General features: G+C 35.4%; 1 protein-coding gene across 1 annotated transcript in view; it reads left to right on the forward strand.

Annotated features, from left to right (window-relative positions):
• LOC106845862 (uncharacterized) overlaps window positions 1-23641 on the forward strand; it is a 310124-nt gene that overhangs the window by 229606 nt on the left and 56877 nt on the right. Inside the window, exon 17 of the mRNA XM_070516801.1 lies at window positions 5174-5333. Coding sequence (XP_070372902.1) covers window positions 5174-5333 — 160 coding nt within the window. The remainder of the gene's footprint in view (window positions 1-5173; window positions 5334-23641) is intronic.

The raw sequence follows: 23641 nt of genomic DNA on the forward strand, positions 1-23641 counted from the left end.
TCAAGTCAAAATGAAAAGAAAAAAAAATATAGTGACAAAATAACGTGAAATGCTGCACTGGGAATGGAAGACAAGGTTGTTGATTCTAGAATTTACCATTCTTTCCTCTGTACCCAGAAAAGTGCCTAGAGCACAATAGGTACACAACAAATATTTGCTGAATTAAAAACATGAATAAATAAAAGAATACATTTTCTTAATGATGAAGACACACCGTCTAGTTCAAATAAAATGTGGCTCACAGGCTGTATGTTCAAATGACACTAACTCTCATGTGTTTTTTATTTTAAACTCTCAGCTGGAACATAATGAAGAAGTGTAAAAAGATATACACACAACTCTCATGTGTGTTAGTTTGACTTATCGAAGTGATCAAAATAGGCTTTTAGTTTGAATTCTTTGGCCGCAGTCAACTTTAAAAAATTATACTGCAATGTGGAAGGAGAAGTTTGAAAGGGTTGCACGGATGTCCATAGCAGGAGAAATGCAAGAAATTTAGGCACTGTCCGGAAAAAGTCCAAGGGACCCAGGGAAGTACTAAACGCATCATAGATGCAGAATGCCCTCTAACTCCTTGCTTGCCAATTCTCTGCTCCAATTTGGTAATCCCAAATCTCAACTCCACTGTCTCCAACCCCCATCCTCCACCTCCTTCTACAAGTAGGGAGGTTAATATGAGGCATGCTCAGATACTCAAAAATGCAGATGGCTTCCTAGTGACCTTGGTCACATCTGCAAAGGAGCTGTCATTCTGCGGTGGTACAAATGATGGAAGGTGCCTCAGCGTTTAGTCTGGGTTAAGTGCTTAAGCAATCCTTTTTTGCCATTGACACTGATCATGAGATCAGGACCTCTTATCAGCCCTGTGCTTTCTTAGTGGCTAAGACCTCACGGATGAGTTTGATTCAGGAAAATGCTTCATAGTTCTTCTGGTTCACTTTACCCTTTATAGTTGGGCTTTCCCTAGTAAAACTGATCTACCTGCATAACCTGAGTCCGTACCCTCATAGGAATATAAGACAGTATGCACTGGGAGAGCTGGTCCTTGTGGCCATGAGAAAGAACAGAATCCTAACCCTTAATAATATGTCATTGGCTCTCATAATCATTTGAGAATCTCTAAGTATAGACTCATACGGCCTCCTTTCCACCTCCTCCTATAATCCTCACCTATCGCCTCCCCTACTAATTACACTTGCCAACTACTTGGCATTTGGTAAGCGTATGTGAATACTTGTTGACTGAATGAACAAATCAATGAGGGATGAATTAAGAGGATGATGGCCCCCTTACCGGCGTGAGACTACACATAGATCGAAGGATATACACTTCATCATTAGAAAGCTGTGATAGAACTGTCTCTGAAAAAGGGAAAGGGAGGTTTCTTGACTACTTCTCTTTGTGTGCACATTTTTATTTTCTGAATTTCTTTTCCTTTTTCTAAAATTATTTTTCCCTTCTTTATTTTCTTCCTCTTCTTTATTCTTTCCTTGTATTTCCTTTTTCCTCCGTTTCCAAGCCAAAGCCATTTGAATTTCAATTACACTTAAAAAGAATGGTGAGTAGTCAGGAGTTTCTAGAAAGGCAACAAAAGCTTTCTCCATGCATATAAAACCATCAATGTCATACACCTCATCTGAAGTGTTCAACAATTCTGCTAAAGAATATGTGGATTTTAACAATAAACAAAATAAGAATGAATTTTGTCAAGCACATGCTGGTCATGCCAAAAGAAGTTTGACCATTGATACACTGTCTGTTCAGAGCTTTCCCTGAAGCATTCTAATGTAATCACTCCAGCAGATAAGTAGTTTTCCAGCTTACATCATAAACACATTGACTACAATGTGTGTAAAGCCATACTGCCAAACTCATTGGTAACTTTTCGAGTTAGAAATAAGCAATCATATTTGATTCTTAATTTTTATGATTTTTCTTGCCTTTAGAGCTATTTAAAATTATAGATTCCATCCTTCTCATGACCCTTAAAATACTGTATTAGCTAAATGTTCACACTTGTCCTTTTTGGCTTTAAAAGAAATGTCACATACTAGGTTTCTGTGAATGACCCACATTCAGGTGTGAACCAAACGTAATAGCTACTGCCGCTCACCAAGCAATGAATTGCTTCAAATGTAGGACACAGGGCAGAGGACTTTGTAAATTACTTTGTTTCATTGGCCATCATCAGAACTTGTGGCATAATATGTGACCTATTTCTATAAACAATAACGCCTAAGGCTTTGTGGACAGGTGGGATGTAGTTTCTCCTTTAATTACAATTTGAAGAAATAACTTAAAAATGTAAAATTTTTAGACATTGAATAGCTATATTGTTAAAAGAAATTCAAATTTGCAACCATCACCATAAATGATGTATTTTTCAATAGTATATCATAAAATTTTAGCTTTTTATTAGAAAACAATTCAAACTTACAAAAATCGCAAAAATAGTACAATGAACTTATATATTCTCCTAGATTTACTAATTATTAAAATTTTTCCATGTTTGCTTTTCTTGCTTTTGTCTCATCCAATATGATTCAATATTTTCAATTTTATATAATTCAATCTGATATTTATACACACACACACCCAAAATGGCAGAAAATGCATGAACATATGTATGTATGTAATTTCTGACTCATTTGAGAATAACAAACTTTCATAACTATATATGATCATGAAAAGTTTAAACAATATTTTACTGGATTATTCTAATGCTGTATATATAGACAGAATAGTCTATTGTTTTCTCTTGTCAATGTCCATGAATGCCCAATTTATCTATGCAATTGAAACTTTTTACATCGTTTATCTTTATAGAATTTTTCTTGACATTTAGTTGGGCTCTTTAAGTTTCTAAAGAAATTTAGAAGAGTGAAAGTTCAATAGACAAGCAACAACTTTGATTAATATGGCCTATATAAATATCCAAAAGGATAAAATAATTTATTTTTGGATAAATGTTATGCAGCTTGACTAATTATATTATCAAATGAATTGCATAACTATTAACATTCAATTTACTTTCTTATTTTACATATACAACTATATATTCTTTTTCTCTTGTTTGTGTAAGCTGGCTCAATAGAGCTGGAAGATATGCTAAAATCTAATAAAAGTTGCTAAGTTGACTCATTAACAACCCGTCGTGAAGCTTTCCAATGGAAAATGCCACTCAAAATGGCAAGAAAAAAATTTTTAAATAAAACTAAAACGCAATTAATCTTTGTACAGCTTTCCATACTTCAATGTGCCATTTTATTCTCTGTTAAAACATTTGTTTACCATCCTGTCGATCCAGTCTTGGATGTTTATGTAATTATTCTTTCACACAGAATGGAGGAGATATAAAGAGGAGACAGACATTTTCTGGGCAAAAAGAACAGAAGCTAGCAGAAACAGGACTGTGATCCCTAATTAATTCAAAGTTAATTGCATTGTTGATAATCCTGCACTTAAAATCTTCATATAGAAAATGTTTATGGCAGCAAATTGACAGTAATTTAACTACATTAAATCTTACCACCATTAAAAGAAAAAGATGAATGTTACATAAAACAAGCTTAAGAGAATGGTAAAAACTAGTTGTTGTTTAACAAGACAACTAACAAATCATTCAAATGGCCGACCTAGACTCTCAAAGCAAATAAGAGTAGTAGTTACACTTCAAGATGGCACCAAGCCATATAGCCTGTATTGGACCATCAGTGACGCTGGGTGGCAGTTTTGCTTTTATTTCCACTTTGTGATGAATGCAAAATATTTGGGGGAAAAAACCCACATAGATCATATTTGGCAAGTTGAGTAGAAAAATCTTTTTTATTATTTTGGAAAGAATTGAGACAGAGGTCATTAAATGAAGATTTGTGTTGTATTGGTTATTTTCACTGAAGACTCAGATGATGGAATGAAATGAACTTTGGAGTGTGCTCTGAGTTTAAATTCTGTCTCTGTTATTTATAAACAGGAAGACTAACTTGTTTGGTTTTAGGGTATTAATATGTACAAGACAAGATTAAGGTAAAGCTAGGTAACACAACGGATGTGAAGTCGCCTGCCATTTTAACATGAAATAATAAATTTTAGTTTTAACTATCTAACCTATTTAAAGCAAAAAAAATCCCGATCATCGAAATAAAATATTTGCAATTCTCTACTTTGTGTGGTAAGATGCTTCCGTGTGATGCTATCTTGATAGTCCAATTTACACCTTGGGCATTTTGTAAAAACTTATATCTCAAACCAGTAGTTCTTTGACACTGTGATGCATTAGGTTTCTCAATCTGGCTTATGGCTTGGTTGCACAATTTTGTACTTCTTAAACTAGATCCAGGTACACAGGGTGAGCCAAGTGTATATTGAATCACAGGATAAATATGATATTTTCCCAGAGTTTCAGTTTTACTCAAATTTTTAAAAATGAAACGTACTATATTAAAACAAATACACCAATAGATTATGGATAGAATATACTTTTTCTCTTCTCTGAACTTAGGGGCATTTAATGGAAAAGTTTTATAAGCATTGGCCTAATTAATGTTTGTCATACTCACCTAAGTCTTACTAATGAAATATTAATGTTTTTCAGTAAGATACTTTGTTGTCACATTACTAGATCACAAGAAAAGCAGCGTTTTTCTAAGTTAATATTTGAGGGTGTTTTGAGAAGTGGGAAAAGATTAAAGAAGGAATTCCTCAGGTTAGGTGCTTCACCGAATCGGTCAATTTATCATTCGCACTGGAAAACAACCAACCAAGCAAAACCTCTGTGCTGACTGAGCTGATCCAATGGGGTTTCTACCACAGGGGCACGAAAACCAGCTCGCGGAGGAAGAATAAACCCAAATTTAAATTCCCTTTGACAAATCCCTCACATTAGAACTAATTTAGATATTCCTAATACAAATTATTGGTTAAATATTTCTCAATTTCCTACAGTCTATTACCTAGACATCAAAAATCAGAATGGTAAGCTTATTAGAGATAACTGCAAAAAAAAAAAAAACAATCTCCAGATTGTTGTTGTTGGATTATGATATTTAGTGAAGGAAATTATTGAATAATTTCTAGAAACTTAGTCAAATAATTTCTGAAAAAGAAATGGCAATAATAAACTAAATAAATAGAAACTGATAAAAGAAATGTAAATTAATATTTTTGTTCTTAGATTACACAATGATTCTTGGATAGTAGATGCATTTCAGCGTATCCACAGTGAAGAAACCAAGTTCTTTGTACCATATGATGCGGAGATTTCCAATCAGGAGCTAAGTTATATAGTGAAAAGATCTGAGCAATGGAGAGGAATCAGTGGTGAAAGAAGAAAGGTGAGTTGGTTTGGAGTAGATTTGTTTTTTGACCGCACAAAATAAACTCATGCTGTTAGCATATTAGCAAGTTGTTAAATTTTCTCACATTCTTCTTGCAGCCGTTTACTACTGTATTTGACTGTCACCATTGTACAAATCTTGCAACTCAAGTGTGTATTGATTTCTTTTATTAGTTGAAATGAGGAGACGTGACTAGATGGTTCTTATAGTTTAGCACTATTATTTTCTTATAGAAATATTTATTGATGCCTGCTGTATATTTATTGGACAAAATTACACAAGAGTTGTGAAGAATAGAAAAGAAGCTAGTGACAGAGTTCCCACGTGTGACAAGATTGTTGACTTTAAAGTAACAGTCAAATGAGTGAACAGGAGGGAGAGAATGTTATTCCTTCCTTCCTCCTTTGATGTCTTTGTTAGTCAGCCCCTAGGTTCTCTTCCCTCTTTCAGTAATCATTTTTACAGACTTCATTGGCTCCATCAGCCTCTTCTGTGTTGGTGTCTTCCAGGATCGTATAGTTGGTTTATTCGTCTTCTTACTCTACACAGTGTCCTTTGGTTAACCTCATTTTAATCTGTGTCTTCCATCCTGCAGAAGATTATTAAATACAGCCATGCACCACATAAGGATGTTTTGGTCAACGACAGACCACATACACAATGGTGGTTCCATAAGATTAGTACCATATAGCCTAAGTGTGTAGTAGGCTATACCATCTGGGTTTGTGTTTCACACAATGTTTCACACAATGATGAAATTGCCTAATGACGCATTTCTCAGAAGGTATCCCTGTCGATAAGCGACACGTGAGTTTATGTCTCTCAAGGCTACACCTCTTTTCTGAGTCCCAAACTAATATAATTCAGTAGCCTACTTGATATCTCCAGACGAATGTCTCAAGATACCTAAAACTCAGTATGGCCTAAATAAAATTGACTAAATACATATTGTTAATTAAGTAATTAACACATGCATTTCACCTATATCACAAAACCACAGCATTTATACTTCCACAATCTCTGTACATGGTATCTTCATCTACTTTGCATGGCAAAAATCCAAAAACTCAGAGTTTTCTAGACTTTTTATTTCATAGAGTGTTCTTCAGTTTGATCATCTGGTTCTATTTATTTTACTTCATGATATCTGCTCTTCTCTATTCTATTTGCTACTACTTATATTTAGGACCAACTTCTGAAGAACAGCAAGACTTTGCTAACTGCTCTGTCTCAAGCTGCAGTTGCTACATTGTCATACTGTCCATTAATTCATTCTCCACTCTTGTCAGAATGATACTTCTAAAATGCAAGTCTGACCTTGCATTCCCCTGTCATAAACCCTTCAATAAGTTCCAATTGCCTGAAGAATAAAAGCAAAAATTCATACTATTGTGTATTTGCCATTTGAACTGATTCTTTCCTGTGCCTCCAGCAACGTCTCCCATATCCTCATCTCTCCACCCCTTCTCAGAATTCCTCTTAATTAATGCTTCTTACCAAAATGTGATTAGGCCATATAAAAATATGGATAATCTGCTAACTCTGTCATATTGTTTCACATTACCAATCATTTCTCTCTGTTTGGGAGGGCATTCTCCCAGTTCCTCATCTACTACCTGGCAAATCAATCATTCTTCCCGGCTCAGCTTCTCAGCTTGCGTGTTTTCTCTGTGGAGCCTGCCCAGAATGGACGATCTCCTTTGTGTCAACACTACCTGTTTCACCTGACCTTTCCAGCATGGAGCACACAACCTGAGAACTACCTGTCCATGTGTCCCTGTTTCTTTTTAGACTAAGATCTTGTGGAATAAGCAAGTGGCTTCTCCGTCTTTGTGTCCTCAATTTTTTCTTTTTGAGGAAGATTACCCCTGAGCTAAAAACTACTGCCAATCCTCCTCTTTTTTGCTGAGGAAGACTGGCCCTGAGCTAACATCTACTGCCAATCCTCCTCTTTTTGCTGAGGAAGATTGGCCCTGAGCTAACATCCGTGCCCATCTTCCTCTACTTTGTATGCGGGATGCCTACCACAGCATTGCTTGACAAACAGTGCCATGTCTGCACCCGGGATCCGAACCCATGAACCCCGGCTGCCGAAGTGGAACGTGCGAACTTAACCACTGTGCCGCTGGGCCAGCCCCATGTGTCCTCATTTTTTAACCAGGTCTGCAGAATATAGTACCTTTTTATTGTCTATTTGTTCAGTACATAAAAGAATGCATGCATGAATGGTTGAACAATTAAACATGTTTTGCTTGCCCATATACAGAACATACAATCTACCTCATTCTGTTCTCTACTTGATACAAACCTAAACACCAGCTTTTCAAAAAATTCCACATGGGTTTACTATCAGTGTACTCGATGTGTCTTGAACACTGTTAATTTGATAGTTAATATAACATCACAGCAGACATTTCCAAGACTGCCGTCCCTGAATTGAAGCAAAACAAATTTTACTTTACCATATATTCATTCTAGTTCCTCTTCTTCAAAAATCCGTGATTAACAGCATGATTTTTAAAAGGCCAAAATTGTTGAAATTACCCTAAAATTGAAGCAAAGAGCATTCTCTCTCTAGGATCATCTCAAAGTGCCTGGAGCACGTAGAGTACATTTTGTTTCATTATTAAGTTTTACAACATGAAAGTTTAGGAAATTGGAAGGAATCTAAAAAAATTGAGTACCAAAATCATTTCACTTAAACAATAGTACCTAAAAAGAGAATATAGAGGGAAACAGAGAGAAAATATTAGAGGAATACTAAATATTTTAGTATGTATTGTTTTCATTTTAGCTAGGGAAGACAGAGAAAGAGAGAGAGAGAGGGGAGGGTGGGGGAGGGAGAAGGAAGGGGAGGAAAAGGAGGGGGTAACTAATGCTCAGGTGCCAGAAGGAAAATTAAAGGAGATGTGAAATTTCTTAAAATGCTTTAGAATTAATATTTATTTCCTTCTTTATAAAATGGCTTAGCTGACCCATGATGGACAAGAGTAGAACTCAGGAAGAGAACTCAAACCTTGAGTTACCATAATCCTGACTTTGTGTACACACTGAAATGGATCAAGAAAAAGATAATTTGGTTACATGTATTTAAAGTAAACAATTTAATCAAAGGCATTTGTGTCTTAAGTAAAATATTTTGGCTTAGACTCTGTTGGGCCATTAACAGAAATTAATATATCTCGATAAATTGCTGCTGTTCCTTTCCCGACATGTATAGATTCAGCATCCATCAGTGACGAGACTCTCGGAGATGTTTATGCCAATCACTTGAAAATCTGTAGAGCACCTATTCCTCATTTTTGGGGTTATGTTTGTTAAGAATACATAAATACTTCCAAACAAGTGGATAAACACACGTATTTTGCTTGTTTGTTCTGTCTCTTCATGACCTGGTATTCATGCTATGAAGACTTCCTCTTCCTGATTAATTTTCGTCTGTTATTCTTCTTAACCTGTTTTATGTTTGGTTATTTAGTTTATTTCAATTGGGAAGCAAGGTAGCCCTGTTGAATAATTGATTACTAATTTCAAGATATAATGCCAGTTTAATTGAGAACAATCATCTATAATCTAAAATGCTAAATTATGACTGGAATAGACATTTTAATATAAAAGTATTTCAAGTAAGTAGTCTAGAATCCTTGTGCTTTAAAAATTTGATCTGGATCTTCGCTATAGTGCCAGCTATTAAGAGCATGCTTCTCATTTTTATGCTCTGGATTAAAAATTGCTGCATAAATGGACACTTTATAATATGCTTAATTTCCTTTTATTAAATTGATAAATGCAAAGGCACAGACCACATTTACTGTATGATGAGAATTTAGGATTATTGCATTTTGTAATTTTTATATTGTTCATACATATAATTTGTCATTTGTGCAAAGACAGCCAGATGATAATTTCAAAGTATTTTAGCCATTTTTTTGAGAAGGAAAAGGTCACTTTCAGTAGTCAGAAAAGACATCATTCTATTAAACTAATTTGCCTACATGCAAATTTTGTCATTTTTTACCTCATTAACTATTTATCATGGAGTAAAAAAATATATATTCATGAAGGGGCAGCTCACAGCCTGATGGAGCTGGAACTAATATTTTGCAACTCTAATGATTTTTTGCATCCTTAATTAGATAGCATAAGGTTGATATGATTAGGTCAGGATGTAGTGTTTTTCATTAAAATACATTTTAGGAGCTGTATTCATAATCTGCCCTTGCAATTAAATAATGAGCCTATGAATTTAATATTATCGACCCAATTATTATCCCATGCAAACGTATACCTTTAATAAATTTGTGCCGTAGGACTTTCATTAGCAACAGAAGAAACGATATTTCTAGGTACATAGATTGAATGGCTATGGTTAAACTTATATAACAGTTTTAAACATATCAGGAAGCAAAGCTTCAATACTTAGGACTTTAATTCCAAAATGTGCCTTACTATTTGTTGAAGACTAATTTACATTGTAATTATTTTGTTAAAGAAACTACCACTTTAAAATGGGCTATTGAAGCTCATAAAAATATCAGGATGTTAAGGAGAGATGGAGGATTACAGAGCGTTGTGCATTGTGGGACAGTGGAGCGTAAATTTAAATATTCATTCAAGCAGCATAATTGGAAAGCATAAAAACTAGAATGTCTATTTCTCAAGAGTCTGTACATCTGAGAACTACTATATGCAATTAGTGAAGATTATTATTTTTGTGGTATATTAGAATAGTTTTTCTTAATAGGCGGATGTACAATGGAAGCATGTAAGGTACTCTGAAGAGGAGCTGCCCACCTCTTATCGTGAATGTGCACAAGGAAATGCACACACATAGGAACATAGACTGTTCCTTCATCTTTGTTTAAGAATCGCTATTTATCTCCTACATTTGTGCACTCAGATAGGGACTACAACATCTGTTTGAGTTCTTTAATTCCTTCTTGATAAAATTCTATTATGAAGGTTATATACAATTTATAATTTTTAATAAAAGGACATAATTAAGAAAGGCTGAGTCTACATTTAGTAATGAGTTATATGCAAAGGTAAAACTAAGCATTGTTATTGACACAGCAAACTGTGGGCAGTGTGTCGTGATATGACTACAGTGTTTTCCTAGAAGTAGTATTCATTTCTACTTGGAGAATGCAGTCAGGGAGGAGAAAAACTTCAATGGGAGTTGTGAGAGGCAAAGTAGTAGCAACAGAGAAAATGGAAGCCTGATGATGGGAACTTGGGGTAGAGGCACTTCATAGACTTTCCGTGCAAAAGGAAACAGTGAGTAGAGGCACGGTGACAGGAAACTCCTTTGCAAATGGAAAGCAATTTGTTTTGCCTGGAACGAAGGACAGAAAGGTAGAAAAACACAAGAGATTGGCCTGGAGAGGTGGACTGCACACTGGAAATGTGCACAATAATGGGAACTATATATTTATCATATGCAGTAGGAAGCCACTGGAAGTTTTAATAAAAAGAAATAATTCATTCAGTTAAGGATTTGGGTTGCCTTTGCACTGAACTCAATAAATTGCTTATTTTAAAGATCTAATACTTTTGACTCTTGGGAAACAAATAGTTCACTGAACAATGTCTAATACATAGTTCAATTTTTCATCATTAAGACTTGTTTATTCATGGAAGGTCTAAATTATCCATGACGTTTTCTAACTATCCAATTCAGTTGAATCCCACGATCACGTGGATTGTGTTTTATGTGTCATCAAATACTCATCCTCCTGACCTGCAGGTCCAAGGCTGTGAGCATTTTACAGGTTTGATGGGGATTTGAAAGTAAGTGAGGGTGAGTAACTAGCCAAACTTGACCTTACGAATGGAATGGAGGAGCAAGTGGAAATGGAACCCAAGAGTCAAACTGAATCCAAAATTGTAGGTGATAGTGGTGACTACAAAACAAAGAACCCTTGAATCTTGCTGGTTCAAAGCTTTGATTGTAGGAGGTGGGATGCATACAAACATCTTAACTCAATCAGAGCTAAGGAGCATCTTAATTCCTAATAGCGAGAGAACAAAAGGTGGGCCCTCAAACCTTCTACATGTGCCACTTCTGGCCCCCTGACGGCGATTCCACCGGACTTTTGTACTCACAGCCTTCCCTTGTGGAGGCTTCCACTGCCAAATTGACTGAAAGGCTTCTTACACTAAGTGTTAGGCACTGAATTAAGTACCCACAAATAAATAAGCATCTTGGACTCTGGAACAGAATACTTAGTGAAAGAGACATTAGCAGCAATGTAGGAAGGTAAATGAATGGTTCTTTGATGTAGACTAGGTGCTAACAACATACTTTGTTGCACTGAAGAAGAACGTTAATTTTTTTCCCAGAAAAGATTGTATCTTAGGGACCTGGGTGAATAGCCTAAAAGTAAGCCTAAATTATCTTAAACAAAGGGGTTTCTGCTCAGTAATCAAATCCATATTCTGAACTCCATATCCAGTGTTATTTTCTTCTTGCATTGAACAAATTCTCAATTCTATAGAAGCATGATAACAGTTATCTTTTAAAGGTTTTCCGATAAATGTGGACTGTAATTGCAACTACTAACATTGTATAAATTCCAATTCTTGCACAATGAAAAGATTGATATTGATCCAACTAATTTGAAAATATAAATCTTAGGCACAATTTAAAAGTATATATATAAAGTAGGATGATTAAGAAAGGTATATGGCAAGTGACAGTTTTCTTTTGTTTTGTTTTTTAAATCACCATAAATAAGGAACAGAGAAAAATGTTATGTGTTAGTGTTGTGGTTTTAGTTAAATGATACATATTTCTCCCTTAGTCTTTTTTGTCTCTGAACTTCTGGGTGTTTGTTTATAACTTACCCAATATATTGTTAAACTTTTGCAAGGTCATTTGGCCGTGGAGAGATCGAGCTTTTCTATAAAATGAAAATGGTAGATAAAGACTAAAGAAAGGGATAACTAGGAGCTCTCTGAAGACACTGTAAATGTTTGGGTTTTAAGATTGACAAAGACTTATTTACATTTTGCTAAGTATGTTCCCCCTGGATTCTAAAATCATTTCTATTTGAAGTGAAGTATAATCCATATGTTTTTGATTCATTAACACTTAATTTGTTAGCATCCTTTACTGCAGTGCTATACAGCAGCCTTTTCATCTTTTTTTATAAGCTTATTTTCCTTAGACACAGGAAATCAAGTTTTTCTAAGAGTAAACAAACTTAAACTCAAAGAGACATGAGCGAGTTTTGTTTGTAACAAAGCTCCTATTAGCTTTGAACTACTTTTGTTCTCAGTATGCAAATTTCTTCTTTACAGTTCCCTAAGAATCAGATATATTTGTAATTAACTGAGACACAATACGCAGCTTTCTGTTTTATTATTTATTGAATTTTCCTACTATCTTACTCTAATTTCTCTTCGTGATAAAACAGCCAACTACTAACATATTAATGAACAAGTCATTAATGATAGTTATTTAATTGCCATCTTATTATTTATTCTTATTAATAATGCAGGAGCTACTTATCTTTTAATAATTATGTGGTGGGAAATGGAATTTCATGTAAAGCATTAAACAATGTCCTTTCCTTTTTTCTTTGGAGTACAGCGTTCTTTACCAGGAAGAATGAAAGTCAAACACTTTTCCATGTCTTACTATTACTTGAGAAACACAAGTTCTCCAACGTTACCTGCATTTGTATAGCATTTAATGAGACTAAAATACAAGTCTATCAAAGTACTCTCTATTACCCTCTGTTCTTTCTAGTTTATCTAATTTCTATAGGGTGTTCTTTAGGCTTTTAGCAGTCACAGAGCTTGGATAAATTAGTATTGCAAAAACATCACCACAGTAGTACTGCATGTTCAGAGAAATCATTTGTTTGACTCTCAACACTCATATTTTTGGTAGATAGGTCAAAGAAAATTTTAAAAAAGAGCTTAGAATTTAAGTAATTTTTTTTTAGCAATGAAGGGGAAAACAAATAGCTATTTCCATGGGTCAGTCTCTATGTCATGCAATTAATATGTTGATTCATTTAATTCTTAAAGCAAATATAATGGTTGCTATTATTCTCATGTTACAGATGATCAAAATTGAGGCTGAGAAAGATGAAATAACTTCATTCATTCGTCCAGCCATTCATTTAGTCACCACTTTTTATTGATCATCTTTTACGAAGTAGGCATTTTTCTTAGGCGCAGGTAAAAGTGAGATGAAACAGTATCTCTTCCATTATAGTCCAGTAAGGAAGATGAGCAGGTAAGAATGTAATAGCAATGCAATAAGACAGTGGAATAATAGAGCTGTGTGCTGGGGGGCTCTGGTGGTAGCTTGAACAAAGATAGTATTAACCCATTCGGAAGGGCTGTTGAAGATCTCAGAAAGGTGAAGAAGATTGAGATAGGTGTTTATGATGAAGGAGAGTTCAAGGACAAATTGGGCATCAAAAGAAAGGGCACTCCAAGCAGAGGATGAAATATCATGGTATTTTGGAGTACAGAAAAGAGTTTAGTACGCCTGGAACATAACTGATGTAGGCAATAGGGAGCACTAAGGCTGGATAAATAGGCAAAACCTGGATCCATATTAGTATCTCACTCTGTGTGCTCATTCCAAAACCACAGTCCCCGGTAATTCAATACGAATTGGTGCAAAACTGACCCATGGAAGACTGTAAAGTGAACTCAAAAATTACAAAGACATATATAAAATTGTCGTAGTGGTTATATTTTCCTTTGATGTAGGAGTATGGGAAATTTATCTTCTTTGTGCTTTTCTAAATTTCCTACCAATTTTCATGATGAATACATGTTATTTTCATAATTTGAAAAAAAGACCTATAAAAATGTTCTTTGAAAGAAAAAAGTCTCAGGCACGATTTAAAATCCTGTAGAAGCCACTGCCTCCTATCATTCAGGAGCATCCATTCTGCAGAAAAGCTATGAGATGGAGAAAACCAGCAATTCACGTGCCGCTCACAAATAAGTGTTTGAGTCATGACAACCTGTCTGCTACATGATGGCCTCATGATCTATCTTCTTTCCTTCGGACAGGAAGGAAAGAAAATCATAGAGAGCATCAATGTTGTGAGAATGTATCGGACAACATGTTCATAGTGTGTTTCCTTATCTGTTCTGACTGTTATCTTTCGAGATTTGATGAAATGTGCACCTTCCTTAACCTGCGGCAGAGCCCGGTCATCGTGGGTTTGTCCGGATGAGATTTGGTTGGTTGTTCTCTTTGTCCACATTTCCTCCTTTCCAATTAGGAATGCAGTTAGATTTCCACTGTCACTGCCAACAGCAGCAGTTGTGGTTTATGTCTCGATTAGGTCCTAAAACACAGCTAAGCTGCTGTGACTGCTCCTGCTGTACATTTGGCAGGAAGACAGTCACCATGCAGCACTCCAAGTGACACACGCCACCGTCTACATTTCGTTCCTGGTTTCCAGGCTGGTTCCTTGGCTTCGTCTCAGGCAAGCTGTTGGAAAAAGCACTCATTGTCACTCTACAGCCTGTCACCAGGTCAATCAATGACTCATTTATCCTCTTGCTTTAGATATTTATTTTTAATTTCTTGATAGGCCAAGTATGCCTCTTGGGTTTTTTTTTGGTAAATATTTAATGATTTATTAAATAAACAAATCCTGCTCTATCCAAAGATTTGATCCTTCTAGATTGTTCAAACCCTTGGTTTGTCACATTTGGCTGATAGTCCTTTCCTGGGTCTCTTCTAACTGTCTCAGTCACATGTAAAACTTAAAACTCATGAACAACAACAATGAGCCTAATTTTGCCGTTAGGATGGAACGAGAAATGTCAACTTCTTTTCTTAACAAAGAATTTAGTTCTTTAACTAAACCTTCAGTTTTCTATTAAAATTTAGATTATGCTTTTAGACATTGTAAAATCTAAAGGAAGGATCAAGAGAGTCTAAGTAGAGGAAATTAACTACCTTTGGTCAAGAGGTAATTGACTTCAAACTCTGGGCAGTCTACGGGAAAGTAGTCACAATCTAATCTGGAGTAGAGATACAGTAGTCCCCCATTATCCATGGGGGATATGTTCCAAGACTCCCAGTGGATGCCTGACATCGCAGATAGCACCAAACCCCACATATACCTTGCTTTTTCCTATGCATACATACCTATGTTAAAATTTAACTTATAAATTAGGCACAATAAGAGATTAACAACAATAACTGATAATAGAATAATTATAACAAAATACTGTAATAAAATTATATGAGTGTGGTCTCACTCTCTCAAAATATCTTGTTGTACTGTACTCATGCTTCTTCTTGTGAAGATGTAATATGAAAAAATGCCTATATGAGGAGATAAAGGGAGGTGAATGATGTAGGCATTGTGGGGTAGTGTTAGTCTACTATGACTTTCTGACAATACTGCAGAAGGAGAATCATTTGCTTCCTGACAGAGCTTGGCTGCAGGTATCTGAAACCATGAAAAGTGAAACCGCAGATAAGGGGGGCCAACTGCACTGATACATACCATATGTGCGTTGGTTCAAATCAGACCATTTCTTTATATTATATATTACCAAAGGAATTTTTAATTTGTAAACCAAATTGTCCCGATTGCAAATTTCTTTTCATGTTTATCTCCTACTTTTAAAATCTGTAGTTTTCACTTCTTAATTTCCACTTTTTGCCTGTATATCCTAGCAATAATCTAAAACTCCCTTTAAAGGAACCCTTGGGCATCCTTTAAAATATAGCTAAGAACCTCACAGTGGTGGGCAGACCCTACTAAGAAAACCATTGATTTAAGTAATGAAGGTCATATTTCATTATTTTAAAATACATTATTTCAAAATACTCTTTAAAATGTATATTTTAAAATACAGCTTAAAATGGATAAAATAAACTTCAATAGATTTATTAAGATATAACTTACATACCATAGTGTTCGCACATATAAGGTGCCCAATTCAGTGGTCTTTATCATGTGTACAGAGTTCTGCAAATATCACCATAATTTAATTTTAGAACATTTTCGTCAACCCCAAGTTATCAAGGGAATGGAAACATTAATCTAAAAATAAAACTCATAGAACTTGAGATTGCTGAAAACACATTTTTGGATCCCAGTTTAAGAAACAATGTTCCAGATAATTAAGGGTTGTGGGTCAGACCTGGATTGATTGAAGAGTTGACACAGTATAACCCTTGCATGTACTTGAATATTTGCTTTCCCTTAAAAATACAATGGAGGTTTCTATCTCTAGGCCTTTGCAGTCGTATTTCTTTTATGGAGTCCCTTCCCCACAATCTTGTTCTTTCAAAATCCTCCACATTCAAGGGACAGGTGGATATCAACTCCACTACAAAGCTTTCGAGAATCTGCCTGACCAATTCAGCAGAAACCAACTTCTCCATCTCCACGTATTCAGAGTAGTTAAGAACTTTATAATGATCATATTCTGATTGTATTTTATGTTTTGCAATGAATCTCACGTCTTTTCTTGCCAATAGAAAGCTCCTTAAATTTCCCTGTTTCTCTTGTTTCTTCAGGATATGTTTCTTTCCCAATGCTAGACTAGGAGCTTTCATAGATTAAACACTCAAGTAATGTTAACTTGAACTGAATATGCCTATGGAGAAGGCTGCTTCCTCACGAGAAAGCCATCTCTGGCTCTTCTCTTGTTTGGCTGGGGTGCTAAGGCTTAATCAGCAGAAAAGAATCACCTCCCCAGCATACTCCCATGCGGCCTCAGGTAGTTTCCATAGAGATGAAAGTATACCGTGCTGCTCCCTCCTGTCTTTCAAGAAATCAGACTACTACATAGGATATTTGGATGCTCAGAATTTATGAATAACTCTATATGTACATATAATGTATATTCATTTTTTCCAAGCCTGAAGAAGCCAACCAGTTTTTTTTTTCCCCTAAGATATTTTTAAAGAGATTTTAGCGCAACATAGCCTAGAGGACTTGGACCCCAAGGTTCAATAATAAATGCCAAGAAAAGAAAAAACGTTGTTAATAGTGTGAACCTTTTTTTCTCTTGAGCTCATGATCGCTCTTATGATGTTCTGTTGCTGCATACCATACAATCATATAAGAGGAAATGACACTAAAGAGCATCAGGATAAAAATAAAATGGTTCTGTTATGATAATAGTGCTTCTCTGAGGCTCTCATTTTATTTGCCATAACTTCAGGGTCATAAGAAATACCTACTACAGTTTTTACTTAAAATATCAAAATTGTATGTTGGTACTTTTTTCTTTTCCTTAAAGAATATAGAAAAATATCAGCCTTGTAACTGATAAATTAATTGTTTGTAAACGATACTGGAGATTGACCCAATTAACAGTTTACTATCATCCTCTTAATTACCATACCTGGAAGGAAGTTGTTATTTTCTGCAATACTTAACCTGATAGACAAACTATTTTAGCAGAATCCAGGGACAGTCACAAAAGAACAGTGACCTCACTGAAATTTGCCACAGCTCATGAAGAGCTCCATTGTCACAAACTAATGCACTTGATTGCCCGCAAGATGATTTTACAACAGTGCTCAGCAAATGCTGCATCTCTGTTTGCCTTCCATTTTTCTCAACTCCTCCAAGATCATTTGTGTCCATCAGGTGACCCGCTGAAAATTCACGAAAGCAAAGTCCGTCACCAGGTCATAACCAGGACAGAACACTCAAGGTTTCTGTCCTATTTGTATTGACAAATATTTCGATTCTTTCTGGCAGGACATGCTGCGTATGCTATCTTGTGTAATTTGATTTACTTTGCAATTTAGTGCTTTTGCCTGCTCTTCACCAAGAATAATTAATATCAAATATAAGCTCTACAAATAAAATGTGACATTCAGTTGTCCCAACGAGTAACATATTAATGCCATGTATTTCTTGAGTTTATCTTGTTTTGGTGTAGAGATCCCACATCTAGGATAGTGTCTTTTTGATGCATTGGATTCACTGAGAAGGCAAATCACCTCCTCTTGCATGAATCAATATTAGAGAAAAATTTAGTTTTTAACACAAAATGACAATTTTATGGCTGAACCAAGTCATATAGTAGCTAGGTAGTGGTAATCCTTCCTTCCTTTCTTTCCTCCTCCCTTCCACATTTTCTCCTTCCCTTCCTTTTTACTCTCCTTTCTTCCTCCTTTCTTCACATCCCTTCTGCCTTCCTTCCTTTCTTTATTTGTTGAGTAATTCTATGCATAACAACTTTCTTGTTGTTGGGTAGAAATCAAAGATATATAATCCTGGTGCTCAAGGACTGTGTAAGCCATTCTACTATGATGATGTTAGTAATGGCCACACGTTCTTTGAAATGATTCTGCCAGTCACTGGTATTTCCCATTTTCAGTATTTGGGAAAATTGCCACTAGTAAAATTTTTTTAAGAGGAATATAATGAGGAAACACGATGGCAGTTAGCTAAACAATTGAATTGAAGCATTTTTTATTAATTGTGTATTCCAACCTCCAGATTTAGCCAATCCTTGCATTTCTGAATGTGAATATAATGGTGGAAGATTCTTTCTGTGTTTAGATTATTTCCCTAAGCATAATCATTGTGAATTTTTTGGCTTAACAAAAGATAGTCTGTACAGTGTAAATAGACAAATTGGCTTTTCATTAATAGATATATCGAAAAGGACATAAATATTATTTTCAGATGTTAAAAAAAATGGAAACACTTTTCAAATAGGTCTATGTAATTCTCGTGTGTTGTTTCTGATAAAACCTTTTCCAGCCCCAAATAATTTATAATTACTTCCCAATGAGTGATAAATCACAGGAAGTTATGAAGTTGGGTAATTAGAGTGGAAAGAAATGTTTATACCTGGCTTGATTTTGGGGGAAGGATCATCCTGTATTGTAGGAGTGTTACACAAATGTAGAGATGAGAGCATTGCTTAATGAGTCAGAGTGTTGAGAGGTGACCATAAGAAAATGCAACCTCTCTAGAGAAGGGGATGTCTTTTCCTTGGCTCTTTTTTCTCTCAAATTTGAAAGATTTTACTTCTATCATCTAAAAAACAATTATTTGAATATCTCATGAAATTATTACCAATTTGTAGATTTTATCTTAAAACATCAAAAAGAACAATGGTACCTATGTTAATGTCAGACATTAGAGTCTTCAACATGTTGTCAACATTATTTTATTTGTTCCTTAGAGAAACGTTGAGGTCATCAGGTCAGGAAATTTCACAGGTGAGGCAAATTAGTGATACTCAGAGAGATGACATACCCATCATAATAGATGTCACAGCCAGGACTAAAATCTAGGACATTGTGCTAGGCAGGATCTTTGCACATATCAGAATATTTCAAGAAAGGGATAAAAACCTCTTAAAGAAGAACCTTTTTGCTTTTAATTTTATGATTTTTAGTGAATAATATTTAAGAAGGAAATTTTTAATGTTTAATTTAATAGTTTAAATTTAATAATTTAAATTGTATTGTATCAACAAACTAGTGATCATTGTCCCCAGTTCTTCTGTGAAATATGCTTAAATGTTATATGATCAATTCTTACCAAATTCCAATAGCCGTGGAGGAAAAAGAGAGCGCACAGGTGCTGGAGCCAAGACTCCAGTTCAGTCCAGGCTTGGCCTCTTCCTAGAAACTTTGTCCAACTCCTTTTTAAATTATTAAATAGAAAAATAAACTTTTACTCTTAAAGTTACAGCATTTCACTGAAATTGTATATGTGAAAGTGCTTTACTAGATTATTTACAGCAGTAGAGAGTAGTAGCAGCATTGTATCAATAATTACATTAAGATTTAGAAAAGCCCTGTTCTATAATAGCAGGATATAAAAACATTCCAAGTTAATACTAAACTCCATAACAGGAAGTAATATGACACCTTACACGTATCTTATAAACTGGAATATTCATTGTCGCATTCAATTATATCAAATGACTTGAAGACATCAAATGAGGGTTCCAAATTGTAAATTAAAAAGTGCAGAAATCAAGTAATTTTCCTTCTTCCTTTAAGAGAGCATTGCCCTTCAGTAAAAGAAAATATATCAGTGATTTATTTAGTAATAAACAAGCAAGAAAGCTTTGGATAAAAGTGAAAAAGGAAAAAAAAAAAGCCCTTTAAACTAAGACTGGAAGTGTCCTAGCTCCTTCAGTGGATCAATTCTATTTAACATACTATGTCTGGGGTCCATGCTGTGGCTCACAATTCAGTAATGCACAGTTCTTAAAATGCATCATCTGTGCTTGCAATGAAGCCTCCTTTCTTAAACTAAAACTGAATCTTGAAAACATAGCTAACATTTGTTAAATCTGGCTGTTTCACATCTGAAAGTACAAGTGTACTTTTCAAGACCACAGATCCCAAACATCTAAGCAATTGAAATCCTTAGTGTTCTTTTGCTTAACCCACACATTGCTTCAAACGCTGTCGTTTACAAAGCCATAATGAAAATAACAAGTCTATAAACTTGTGCTTAACGGCAGGGGGTTTAGGCTCCCAGGTCTTCAGACCTATAGTTTATGCAGTGATTTATATCGAGTGGAATTAGGGAAACAATTTAAAGGAGGGGAGAAAAAGAGGCAACGCTCAAAGGGGCTCTGTGTGTATGTGTGATTTGTGATGTCACAGAAAGGAAACAGCAGAAGGAATCAGAAGATGCAGGGGGAAAGAAGCTCAGAGAACTTTGGCTAGGAGACCACTTGGCTGTGGGAAAAAAGAAAAAAACCGTGTGAGGTCTGCAAATCCTCCAACAGTAAAGGGTGAGAGAAACCACTTAAAGAGTGGCAACTGGAGATTTTCTATATACATCGGGGGAAATTAGTGTTGTCTCCTGCTTGGAAGTGAGCTAAGGTGTGTATTTTGAATCTGCAAGCAGTTTTGATTTAGGTTGCATGTGTTTTGGGGTATCTGTGGTTAATAGAGATTATTGGGAAGGGAGTGACATCATCACTGCATTTTAAAGGATCTTCTTCTATATTATTAATGTGATAATGAATCAGGTCTGTAGGAGCTGAAGCATCAGGATCATATCAAGTAGAGGTGGTATGAGAGAAATTGTTTCCCTCTTAGAAATCACACACGAAAACTTGAAGTTTTTACCATTAGAAAGGTAATGTCCAGATCCAGATAGTGGTTGAATCATGTGACACCAGAAGTGTCCTCCTGGATGTCATCTTCCTTTTGGAGTTCTCCCCTGAATTACTGCTGCTACTTCAGGCTGAAGGGCAGACTTGCTTTCTCCCACTATCAAACTCTAACAGAAGTGTAGATAAACTCTCCCCGCTTGGATATTTCATCATAGTTCAAGCCTCCAACAACTTGCAAAATAATTTGTTAAATACTTAGAACAACAGAGAAACAAGATGAAAATGTGAAAAGTTTGGAGCTTACAAGCCAGTTTATGATCCTCCCATAGCTAATTGACTCGGTGGGAAGACGTTGCTCTAGTAAACATCACTTCAGAGACACAGCTCCACACCTTCCGTCTGAAGAGCCTGTATAATTTTTAGGAACTTCCTACTTCCTTGCTTTTTAACTCCCAGTTTGCTGCTAAACAAAGGAAACTCTTTATGATCCGTAAGATTGAACTGATTTCCTAGGGTCCTTGATGGTGGCAAATTAGAATCTTTATTGAGTCATTTTCTGGTCTGAGACACACATTTTGTCCCCAGGTGATTTCCAAAGCTGTGGTGACTGACAGGATGAATGATCTGAATTCGGGGAGAAATTCAGGTCTTTTCTTTCTAGAAACAGAATTATCCCATGACAAGCTCAGTGATAGCAATAGCGTGCAAGGAATTATGACAGTCCTACAATAGGAATTATGTATTTATATTAGCAGGAAACAGAGGGAGGAGGAGTTACCATACTGTTGCATGGAACAATTTGAAGAATTGAAAAGGTTTTAATATGCTATCTGAAAGATGAAATATAAGAGGGGAAAAACACTCATATTTAACATGACATCTTGAGCCTGTTAGATTTCTTAAAATAACCTTATTTTTCCAAGAATAGGAAATGTGCCTGCTAATGAACCTTTAATCAGCAGATGTATTAATTAAAAGACTGTGAAGAAAAAGAGGAGGAGAAGCGGGAGGCAGTTTTAGCCCAGGTCATCCCTCACCCAAGAGGCATCATGTTGCTTTCAACATCAATAAACTTTCCTCTTTAAAGAATTATTTAGTCTGCAAGCAGCAAATAAAATTTTATTTTTTCCTTACACATAAAGTTTACCCCAGACAGACCACCAGCCTGTAGTTAAAAAAATCAAAAACCAAAACCTCAGGGTTTATCTGATTTACAGATCGGAATATTAAAAGTCACATGTGGGAATTAGATTTTAAGTATGTCAACTTCCTTTCATAAAAGTCACTACAGAAATGGGAATTTCTGTATATTCTCATTATTTGCATTTATTATTTGTAAAGTGTTTTAAAAACGTAAAGTTTATTGAGGAATTTTGTAGGTATTAGATATTTGACAAAATCTCTCAAAGGATCAATCAGAGAGTTATCCTAAAGCAAAAGCGAAAGAAATGAAAGAGTAAATCTGAACCATTGTTATACAGATGTTGCAGATTATCTGGCAAAACAGTCTTCAACATACTGATCAGTCAGTGAATATTTATTGAATGCCTACCAGGTCTTCAGAATGAGTATTAGTGGTAGCTAACAATGAACGTCTAGTCTGTGTTAAGCCGTGTACAAATGCTTCACATGGACTATTGCTTAGTTCTCAGTCACACTGTCAGATGAATATCACTACAGATGAGAAGCCTGAAGTACAGAGAGGTTATATAACTTGCTCACGATCACATAGCTAGTAAGAATGCAGTTGGGATTTGAAATCAGGACACATGAATCCAAGGGCTGTACTCTTTGCTAAGATATACTTCTCTTTAAATTTATGATACAACCTAGAGTTCTACTTCTTGATATCTATCTAAGAAAAATAAAAACATACTTATAGGGGCCAGTCCAGTGTCATAGTGGTTAAGTTCGTGTTCCCCACTTTGGCAGTCCAAGATTCGCCGGTTCAGATTCTGGGTGGGGACCTAGCACTGCTCATCAAGCCATGCTGTGGCAGCACCCCACACAGAAGAACTAGAAGGACTTACAACTAGGATATACAACTATGTACTGGGGCTTTGGAGAGAAGGTAAACGAGAGAGAGAGAACTAAGGAAAGTGGAGCTGTAAAAGCAAACAAAAAAAACATACTTATACATAAATCTTTATAGCTGCATTGTTCATAATAGCCAAAAATGCATAAATAATTTAAATTTCCATCAACTGGTGAATGGGTAAACAAAATGCAGTATATTCATACAATAG

This window comes from Equus asinus, chromosome 8 (genome assembly GCF_041296235.1).
Source record: "Equus asinus isolate D_3611 breed Donkey chromosome 8, EquAss-T2T_v2, whole genome shotgun sequence".
NCBI classification, from domain to species: domain Eukaryota; kingdom Metazoa; phylum Chordata; class Mammalia; order Perissodactyla; family Equidae; genus Equus; species Equus asinus.